This window comes from Cloeon dipterum, chromosome 4 (genome assembly GCF_949628265.1).
Source record: "Cloeon dipterum chromosome 4, ieCloDipt1.1, whole genome shotgun sequence".
NCBI lineage: Eukaryota > Metazoa > Arthropoda > Insecta > Ephemeroptera > Baetidae > Cloeon > Cloeon dipterum.
The window spans coordinates 11,233,664-11,244,464 of NC_088789.1; the positions used below are offsets into that span (position 1 = coordinate 11,233,664).

General features: G+C 37.7%; 2 protein-coding genes across 2 annotated transcripts; both read left to right on the forward strand.

The window, feature by feature from the left end:
• Positions 1–10: 10 nt before the first annotated feature.
• On the forward strand, positions 11–2,042 carry Rpn12 (regulatory particle non-ATPase 12). Its single transcript, XM_065488409.1, has 6 exons — positions 11–153; positions 402–474; positions 729–849; positions 907–1,096; positions 1,335–1,520; positions 1,829–2,042. Exons 1-6 carry the CDS (start codon positions 40–42, stop codon positions 1,967–1,969), a joined length of 825 nt encoding a protein of 274 aa, XP_065344481.1. The 5' UTR covers positions 11–39; the 3' UTR covers positions 1,970–2,042.
• Positions 2,043–2,864: 822 nt separating this feature from the next.
• On the forward strand, positions 2,865–10,595 carry LOC135944226 (uncharacterized). The gene is made up of 17 exons (XM_065491036.1): positions 2,865–3,096; positions 3,182–3,261; positions 3,318–3,472; positions 3,538–3,668; positions 3,722–3,857; positions 3,920–4,199; positions 4,250–4,428; positions 4,483–4,669; positions 4,725–4,904; positions 7,635–7,744; positions 7,794–7,940; positions 8,183–8,411; positions 8,796–8,884; positions 8,938–9,124; positions 9,305–9,547; positions 9,605–9,729; positions 10,132–10,595. The coding sequence occupies exons 1-17, from the start codon at positions 3,003–3,005 to the stop codon at positions 10,379–10,381; spliced, it is 2,802 nt and encodes a 933-aa protein (XP_065347108.1). The 5' UTR covers positions 2,865–3,002; the 3' UTR covers positions 10,382–10,595.
• Positions 10,596–10,801: the final 206 nt, after the last annotated feature.

The following is a 10,801-nucleotide window of genomic DNA, read 5'->3' on the forward strand; positions in this document are numbered from 1 at the left end:
AGTAAACAGAATTTACCGACAGTGAGCAAGCAGCAAGCAATGGAGTCCACCGCATACAAACAGGCGGCGATCTCTTTTAAAAACCTAAATGACGAGTGGAAAGTGAAACCGAGGAATCTGGACAAGATAGGGCAGATTTTGTCAAGGTTAAAGGTATGTTCAAAGCTAAACCAATTCCATTTTGGGTCGTTCTTAATTTTGAAACTTGAAACTAGGGCTGCGGCTTGCGTAGCGTGTTGTATGTTGTCAAGTCATTGCTTTCATTACATTATTTGAAGGCTTAGTGTCTTAGTTCATTTTTGTTTATTTCATTTACATATTACTTTCTCTCTACAATACTCTGTTCAATTAATGTACATACTGCAAAATATGAAATTTGTCATGATACACTTTTCTTGCAGGTGGAATTGACTCAACTCGTCTTCCTTCCCACTGATCAGACTACTGCCTCCGAGAAATGTCTCCTCCTCGCTCGTAAGTTTCCTTATTCCAGCCTGTTCAATGCATTTTAAAAATTTTTAAATCTGTGGGTTGCCAACGACTCTTTTAAAATTCTGTTGTGGTGAACTCCTCTCATTTGACGCTCACTTTTCAATCCTTGGTCTGTTGGGAATAATCAATGTTGTATAATTTTGTCCTATATCCTACCGAAAAGTGTGAGTTGGTCGAGAAGTTTTCCATGCACACCAAAAATTCAATAAAATTAAGTTTTTACTTTTCTAATACAGGGGATACCTTGGAAATTGGAGCACAATGGAGTATTGCCAAGAAAGACATCCCTGCCTTCGAGAGATACATTGCCCAGCTTAAACCATATTATTTGGACTATGGCAAGCACGGAGATGAGAAGTAAGACAAACATTTTCACTGATTGTCTTGGGTTTTTCATGGGCTTGTTTCTATTAGCACTGGTCTTCTGGAGTCCCCGTACAAGTATCAGCTTCTGGGGTTGAACCTTCTGTACCTGCTCTCGCAGAACCGAGTGGCTGAGTTCCATACTGAGTTGGAGCTGCTTCCACCAGACCAAATCCATAATGCATACATTAAACATCCGCTTTCCATTGAGCAGTACTTAATGGAAGGCCGTTACAATAGGGTAAGATTCAATTCAATAACAAAATATACAATATTTAATTAAAAAACTTATTGTTAGCTTTATTTCTGACATATTTGCAAATAATTAGCCTGATATTTAAGTTTAAAATTCAACTTTTGTATCGGTCAGACCAAGACTGAGTCTTTTGGTATGTGTCTTTACCTTGACTCACAGTGCTAAAGTCACTGTCCAATTTTTTTAGGTTAGTAAATTGTTAATAACTTTATTCATTTTACAGATTTTCTTGGCCAGGGATAATGTTCCACACCCTGACTACTCCTTCTTTATGGAGATTTTGCTCTCAACTGTCAGAGATGAAATTGCTGCATGCATGGAGAAGGCTTATGAGCGAATCTCAATGCCTGAGGCAGCAAAAATGCTTTACCTCTCTTCATTGGAAGACGCCAAGACTTATGGCAGACAGGTAATATTTTGCTTATAACTAATACTGGAAAATATGCATCAAATAATACCACGTGTAGTGCATAATGTAGAAATGAACGGGTCTATTAATTATTCTGTTCATGCCTGGGATTAGAATAATGGGAAAGAAGATTTCAGAAGTATCATTTTTGCTGATACATTCAACTTAAGCTCTGGCTTGTGCAGATTTTATTTCATTTTTATCTTAACTTGTTCACATTGCCTGCATTGATTATAACCAAGCATATTAAAATACACCTAAATTACATTTTTTTTAGCTGAAATTGAGTTTTTTTGTTTTTATTTCAGCGAAACTGGAATTTGAAATTGGACAACTTCTACTACTTTGATGCAATTGAAGAGAAGAAAACAGAGGACCACCATATGCCATCTAAGGAGCTGTCTGAGCAGTTCATTGAGTACGCACGCGAGCTGGAAACAATTGTCTAACCTTAACATTAAGCTATATACTTTGTATTTAAAGTCAACTCTTTGAAACAAGTTCTTTGGGTTTAGAATTTAATATGACGTTTTTATTAAACTAAAACCCAAATGTGACTCACTCTTTATATTTCAACTACTGCTACCATTGAATATACTGATTTGGATGAATGATTTCTCCATGGGCACTTCAGAGCACAACTTCATTAACGCTCATTCACTGTGCCTAGCACTATATCAAATACTGAAAGTTTAAAGCATCCTCAACAAGAGATCTTTCTGGAAACCTATTGGAGTCGTTCTTTTTTAGTCAATAAAGTCAAGAGAGCATCAAATAATATCACTTCTTGAGGAATTAGACTTGGAAAATTATACATGTTGACGCTGTTATCACCTTGACCGTCACCATCGTTAAGAGACAAAATGCGTTTCATAAAAATAATACGTGAAAGTTCAGATATACTTAATATAAAATAAATTGACTGCTTTGCCGCCATTAGTGCACTCTATAAATGAATTTCCATAATTCTAAAAAAATGAAGCCTCAAAGTTAAGGTAAGAAATCGTATAAAATATTTCATGTTTCGCTTTTAAGCAGGGTTTGCAAAAACCGCTGTCCCAAATATATTCACTATTGCAAATTATAAGTCTTTTTTAATGATTTTGAGCACTTGCGAGGAATATGCATATTTTAGAATATATTTTGCGTTGGATGATAAAATTATGATTAAAAATTACTCTAGTTACGCCGATTATTTCATAATTCATGAATACATACAATCATTATTTCAGTTCAGTTGCTTCTATCACCAATTTAGTATCGCGCGCAATTTGTTTAAAGATAGCAGGTACTGGCCAATCGGGGAGCGCAACTTGGATATAAACAAGAACAGATGATTGGCCTGTGAACAAGACGGGAGGCCGGCTGCGTGTTCCGTGTGTTGTCAAACCTACGTCAAAAGTAAAGTAAAAGACGCGAAAAAAATATTTAACTTCCTGGATGAAATGATCGGCACTCGGCTTTGAGAAAAGCGAAAGAAGAATGATGGACAGTGATTTGATTTCTAACATCAAGTCGGCCATCGAGCAAGGCAGGTCGGACATAGTCCGGACTCTGCTTGAGGCCTGCGACAAAGGTTTGAAAAATATTAGATAACGTTTATTATTTGTGCTTGCTTGTCAAATTCTGGCTCTCTACATAAACGTTGATAAAAATTATAGGGCAGGAAGGTTTAACGAAGGACAAGGTTTTGAACTCGCCGCTCATTGACGGAGGAACGCTTCTTCTTTACGCCACTAAAGTGCGTCTTTATCTAATTCGTTGTTTACATTGCACTGATGTAAATTGTGTTTACAGCTCGACCAAGGCGATGTAGTGCGTACTCTGCTCTCTGCTGGAGCCGACCCCGGTATTCAAAACTCAGCTGGTGAAAATGCCCTGGATACAGCTGGCACTATCCATATGAAGCAGATTTATGTGGATGAACTTCTCAGGGCTACTGGAACATCTGAGTATTTCTTTGTCAAACATTTTTAGTTTGAAATGTATTAAAAAGAACTTGTTCTTATTTTTACAGCGTTGGTCGTGTTTGTCAATTGATTGCTGCGGGCTTGAGTGTGAATTCGTATGATAGCGAGGAGAGCAGAAACACCCCTTTGCACTGGGCTGCTTCATACGGAAACCGGGACATTGTCTCTTGCCTTATTCGTAGGCCACTTTTTCATTCACAAATTTATGTGTTTTATAATCTTTCCATTTAGATCGTGGAGCAAATGTCAATGCCATGAATTCGTGTGGTGCCACTCCACTCCATGATGCAGTGTCTCAAAACAATGTAGAAATTGCCGAAGAGCTCCTACAGGGGGGTGCCAATCCCCTTATTCAAGCTGTGCGGGGGTGAGTGAAAGTCCAGTTAAAGAGAAGAATATTTTTGTCTAAAAGCAAAAATTTTCCTTTAGGAAGTTTTCTGGTCAGACGTCTTTGGATTTGGCTTGCAACAAAATGGAACTTGCCTCTCTGCTAGACCGATACACCACTTTCAACACAAAACCAAACATGCCTCTCGACATGAATGGTGGTCTTTCAGTTGAAGCCAGTGGCAGGCTTCGGGCTGCTTCTGTCCGCTCCCTCTCAAGTGAAATGTTTGAGAGCTTCGACAGTACAAGAAAAATTTCCTACGCCCCATTTTCACCAACCAGCCCTCTTAGCAAAGGCACCCTCAGCCCTCAGTTTGAACATGTATGCAACACCCATCAAAATCCAGCCCAATTTCATGTTTTTCCTTTAAGGTTGCGGAAAAACTGGCCAGCTGCAATTTAAAATCTCCAGTCACGCCCATTGTGACAAGGACTAGTTTGCAACTGCTGTGGCCGCAGCCACAGAGGATTCAGGAGCTGTCTGGTCCTAGTTTTGTGCCTGATGGAAAGGTGCATGTGATGGTTCACCCAAGCACAGAACCTATTTTAAAGTATGTTTTAACGGCTTTTGCTAACAAATGTACTTCTTAAAGATTGATACTTAGAATTTTGGACATTTGGGAAGCCAGCAGAGCCGCCCTGCAAGCGGTGAAATTTTCCGTGATGGTTGGAGGAGTACATCCTCCAGGAGGAGGGTTGTCTAATAAGGAAATTAATTCCATTGAATGCTGTGTTAGTGATAAAATTTTCTCGTCAGTCAACATGTACCAGCTTCACATCACATCCAATATTGTAAGATTCTACAGTTTCTATCAGGAATTTTCCATTTACTTCTTTATCTTTGCAGATAAAAATAAGTGCTGGAAGCTTGTGTGCCTTGCACTATGCCTTGGTCACTCTGACGCAACTAATTCGTCTGAGCAGTGATGAAGATGGTCTGGCTCCAGTGATCATCCAGGACCACCCCGCGCTTAGTCATCGTGGCGCTCTCATTGACATTTCACCGCTCAGCCGCATTCCATCTTTGGTGAGAATGTATACTCATATTGAATTTGGTTCACAGTGGGCAAAAATGAACTGCTAAATTCAATTTAACCACTTTAAAACAGATCACGCGTTAATAGTTTTATTAAATTTTTTTGCCAACGGACTATTTCGTCCTGGTGGCGTAAAAATCGCGCATGTGTTCTTGGTGTACCCGTAAAAAGCGCGCACGTGTTCTTGGTGTAACCGTAAAAAGCGCGCATGTATTCTTGGTGTACCCGTAAAAGTTGCGCATAGCTCCAAATCTCAATTTTACAGGAGAGAGAAAAAACTGTTTCCCCACTACAATGCATGGAGCACATCGAAGCTGTTGCTGTATTTGAATGCTGTTATTAGATGCACAAATGGTGGCTTACAATTTTTATCAAAAATTCACGAAGCAAAGCCCAAGTTCCCACTTTTCAAATAGGCTTTCTTCCGAGACCTGCATGTTTTAATAAGAAATTTCATGATTTTTCTTCAAACCTAGTGCCTAATTATATACTTTCCAACATTAGCTTGTACTTTAATCATGAGCGATTAATTTTTAGTTTTCGGAGATTTTGCATTTCAAAAAAACATGACATTTTTTAGGTCAAATGTCGTTGTCATTAAAATAGATTTTTTAATCTAAACTCAAATTTGAGAATGAATATGTCGACATTTTTAATTTTTTTCATATCCATTTTGTAGAGCACAAAAATTTAAGTTAAAAACGTAAAAATTTAAAATGGCATTTTGTATCATTTTTTTTATTAAAAAATGAGAACTTCGAAAAAACTTGTTTTTCAAGGTTAGTAAAAAACGATGATCGACCAAATCTCGACTTCTAATCATCCGAATTTCAAAAACCACATACCGTTAGACTCGTCTTGACATCCCTAAGTGCAATAAAGTGGTATGATTCCCACCAACCCCCAACCCCCATTTAACCCCCTTAATAACGTGAAATTTAGCATTTTTTCGGCCTTTTCAACACCTTAGCACAACGTTGACGAGTAATTGTCTTCTTCAAACCAATTTAGTTACTTAGTTCACTTCAATACGAGTCAAACGATACTTAATTTTTGAAATTAGGACCACTACAACCTGATATTTGGGTGACACAAAGTTTTTTATTAAGACGCGGATGCATTAAAATGCTCGATGAGCACCAAATCTCGAACTAAACACAAAAAGGTGGTCCTATTTACAAAAATTAAGTACCGTTTGACTCGTATTGAAGTGAACTAAGTAACTAAATTGGTTTGAAGAAGACAATTACAAGTCAACGTCGTGCTAAGGTGTTGAAACGGACGAATAATGCTAAATTTCAGGTAATTAAGGGGTTAAAAGGGGGTTGGGGGTTGGTGGGTACTATACCCCTTTAGTGCACTTGGGGCCGTTAAAACAAGTCTAACGGTATTCGGTTTTTTCAAAATCGGATGATTGCAAGTCGAGATTTAATCGATCATCGATTTTTAGCAACCTCGGAAAACAAGATTTTTCGAAATTTTCATTTTTTATTAAAAAAATGAGGAAAAACGCCATTCCAAATTTTGACGTTTGTAGCTTAATTTTTTGTGCTCTACAAAATGGCTATGAAAAAAAAATTTCAATATATTATTCATTTTAAAATTTGAGTTTAAAATCCAAAAGTTAATTTTTATGACCTTGATCTTTGACCTACCACTTTGAGGTCAACATAAAAGCTGTTTGCCATGTTGAAACGAGTTAAACGTTTATTAAATTTTTGTTATAGTACACCCCTGAGCAAAAAGCTTTGAAGTATGCTCAAATAATTCCCAGATTGTGACCTTTGAACATCCGCGTCGAGTTTTTGGATTGATTATACCCCCAAATCTCAGGTTCGAACCAACAGAATTAAAAAATAACCACCGCTAAATTCCAACGGTGGTTAGTTTTTTCAATTCTAATGGTTAAAACCCGAGATTTGGAGTTGCAAAACTATCTCAGTATTGTCATCATGCGCGTGTATGTGGGCATTCTGCAAGAAGTAGTTTTCCTTTCTTTGTTTCTCATCATCCTTACAAGCTGCTCTAACAGAAGTATTGGTATTGCATTTTATTTTACTAGTTTTCATGTATTATACCTTTAACATACTTCATTCACATTACCAACGAAATTATAAACAAAATGAATATTATGAGAGGTGCATGAGGTATGCATGTTTACGCGGCTGCCGGCTACTATCCTTACTTATTGGCGTTGTCACTAGATGATGTTCCTGCTGTCAGAGGAGCATAATATTTGGATGGGGCATGTAATAGGCGCCAAAAATTTAAAATTTAAAAAAAAATGTGTTTGGTAACCCACTGTTACTTACGCACTTTTTCAGATGCGCAACTTTACACATGCGCGCTTTTTACGGGTACACCAAAAACACATGCGCGCTTTTTACGGGTACACCAAGAACACATGCGCGATTTTTACGGCACCAAGACGATTTGCACATATTTTTGCTGCAGATAATAATTGTTTATTTTCCATAAAACCTTAAATATTTTTTCTGAAGAAATTACATTATGAAAATTTTCCTCTCAAAGCGACAGAAATAACTTTATTGTACTGTCCAACAATAGTTTTGGCTTCAGCCTAAAGTCCCGTATCACAAACCAAAGGAAAAATATTGGTGATTATTGAGATATTCCCCCAGTCAAAATTTTAATTTTTGGCGACGCTTGTAGTTAAGAATGACTCAATTTAGTATGAATCAACTCTACCTCATTTTCAGGAGTGCCTTTTTAACAAAATAGAGACCTGGTCGCAGTTGAAAATGAACTACCTCCACCTGTACACCAGGCTTCGGCCTAGTTCTGATTGGCAGCTCAGCTATTCAAAAAGGTCTGTGGGAAGTTCAGGGATCAAATTAAATATTAATTTGGCGGTGTAGTGAACTGATGAGCGTTGCTCGTTACTGCCAAGATCGCTTCCTCACGTTGGTGCCTGTTTTGGATGTCGAAGACTGCGTGGAAGAGTCACAGCTCTCACTCATGTGGCCAGTGTTTCAGCAACTAGTTGCTAGTTTCCCTAACGTTGAGTAAGTGTTAAATAAACATTTAGAAGTAAGTTACTGATCTTGCTAAGATCTCGCACATTATTTTTGGGGGAAATTCTCTAATGTTAAAACAGCCATTAGGGTAATTAGGAATCAAAAGTTTGAAACGAGGGCTGTAATTTAATTAAATTAACTTTTTCTTATTCAAATCCATTGTTCTCAACGTTTTTATTTATCTTTTAGTTAGTGTTTCATACATTAAAAATGCTTTCTTGTTCTTGCAGGCTAATTCACATAGGGCCTCGCTTGAGCAGCCTGCTACTACCGCAACAAACACCAAATGGTTTTATCAATGGTGATAGTTACCATGCGTACACTAATTCGCTAGGTATTTCAAAAGTTTGGCATCTCCTCACTCTTCCAACACATGTGACACTCATGCTGTGCTGCAACAATCTAGCGCAGAGTTATGATTTGCCACCAAATGTCATCTTGATGGAGTATGGATTCCAGGTTAATGAATTTTCTTGATCCTTTAAAACTCTCTGTGTATGCCTTAGATTTTATATTTTTGATTGCTTACTCAAAAATTTCTTAGATAATTCAACAAAATTAGAATTTCCGCCTTTGATGATCTTACTCTTGCATTGTTAAATTTGCAATGTAATCCAGAGGCTATAACAATTTTGAGAGCTACACGGGAAGTGCTAACTCTAAAAGCTTTTGGTTAACACTTTGGATGCTCTCATACAAACGACATTTTAGAATAAATCAAACAGACTTTTACTTGCATTTCAAAACATGTTAATAGGAGCAATAATTATTATTGGATGTAACCTATTTATCTACTCTGACTTCAAAGGCTTTTTAATCTATCTTCGGTGTAATTGATTTCAGGCTGATTATGATTTCTTGGGGAAAGTGAGACCTCATCTTGATGAAGGCAGGGCCATATGCTTGTGTCCTGGAACAGCAAGTTGGAACAGGTATAGGATTTTTATTTGGCAATCATTTTAACCTATCAGCTATCTCCATCTAGTCTTGCTGGATGTCCTGAGGCAGCCCTTTGCAATATCATGACGTCAGTGCAGGTTGCTGTTCAGTCAGGCACTCTGGGAATTGTGGCTGCTAATTGGTCAGGCCCTCATCATCTGACTCCATATCCATTTTCTTGGCCTGGATTTGTCGTTGCTGCGGGGCTCTCTTGGAACTCCAGTGCCCACTGGGTGAGGAAAGCTCAATTTTATAAATTCTTGGTGAAGTCTGATATTAATTCAAACATTTGGCCTTAAAAAATTAATCCTGCAATTAATTATGGATTCAATCTTTACTGTTACAGTTTATTGTTTTTCACACTATCAGAAAATAATTTTTTTAAGCTACAAAATACATATTTTTTATTCTAGGAGTTTGTGCATTCATCATTGGCGCCTTTACTTGATGCACATGTGTTTTTGGACACGCAAGGCCACATTGGACAAGCAATTCTAGAGTTGGGACACGCAGACACTTTGGCTCTGAGGGCTTCCAGAGGACAAGCGACTTCTGACCAATCCGATCTTCCTGCACCAACTTGTTCGCTTTTACATTGCCTGCTCACAGAACCTAACAACGTTAGCCTGGAGTTCCTTACGCCAGAACTATTTGCTGTAAAATTTACAAACAAAATTAATTAATATCTTCAACTAATTTATTTACACTTGCAGAGAGTTACCAAGCATGTGAAACGATGCCAGGCTAGCCTGCTGAGGGCTCATCTACATTGCCATTATTCAGAAATGGTGCTTCAAGAGTTGCAACTCACAGCAGACTTGATGATCACTGCTTGCAGGTAAGGTTTTCATAAAATGGAACAAAAACTCATTAGAATAATTCGCCAAGCCGTGTGGAAAATTAGTTGATGCGCGTAGTATCTATTCTATAGTCATCATTTGAGATCTGTGAAGACTGCATCTACTCTTTGTTGCTTTTGAAGTGCAAGGAGGCCATACTGAATTGTAAAAGGTGGTAAACTAAAGTCAGCAAACTTCATTGCTTGCTAGCTACCACATTGCTATCAGGAGTCAGCAGGGTTCCTTTTCTTGACGATTTTCTTTCAATAAAGCTTTTCTTATCTACTGAAAGTAGTTTCAAACCAGTTTTGAACTAGCTTAGCATTAGGGCGTCCTATGACAAATTTATTAAAATGATTACATGAACTATATCTCAATGGAGACTCTAAAATATATTGCAGGATTGGCCGTGCCTTGCTCAGCGTGGGCATGAACCCCAACAGCAACATGGGTCTCTCTGTGATAAACCTGGGAGTGACAAATCTGCCTCCAACCTTCCGAACCGACATTGCTAACAAGTTGCTGGCGCTGATTGAACAGTACCGGGGCACTTGGTTGCAGCGCCATTTGCCTGCAGGGCTGCAGACCTCTCTTGTAGCGCTGACCCAAGTGCTCAACAGCTTTGTCCCAGACGACAATGTCAATTCCTAATTATTCCAACATTCATTCTGCTGGTGCTTTATTTGCATTCCTGGATTTCCTAATAGGCACAGTTTTCATTTAGGATGTGCTGTGATTAGTCTCAACACAAAAAAGAATCAAAATTTGAGTATTTAAGTTTGCATTTTGCGTGGCGGTTGTTATACAGTCATTTGTTAAAACATCAGGTCAGTTGGTCGATAATTAAAGCATTTTTGAATTTGTATATCCAATCGTTTATTCTTGACGTGTATTATCATTCGCATATTATGGTATTATTTATGCACTTGAGCACACGGTGTTATTATTTTATTCAATTAAAAAATTAGTAATCAGAGAAAATTAGTATTTTATTTCATTCCTGATGAATGGTCACATATTATATTAAATATCTCTTTCTATATTATCACAGAGATATCTTCAAAATAAATA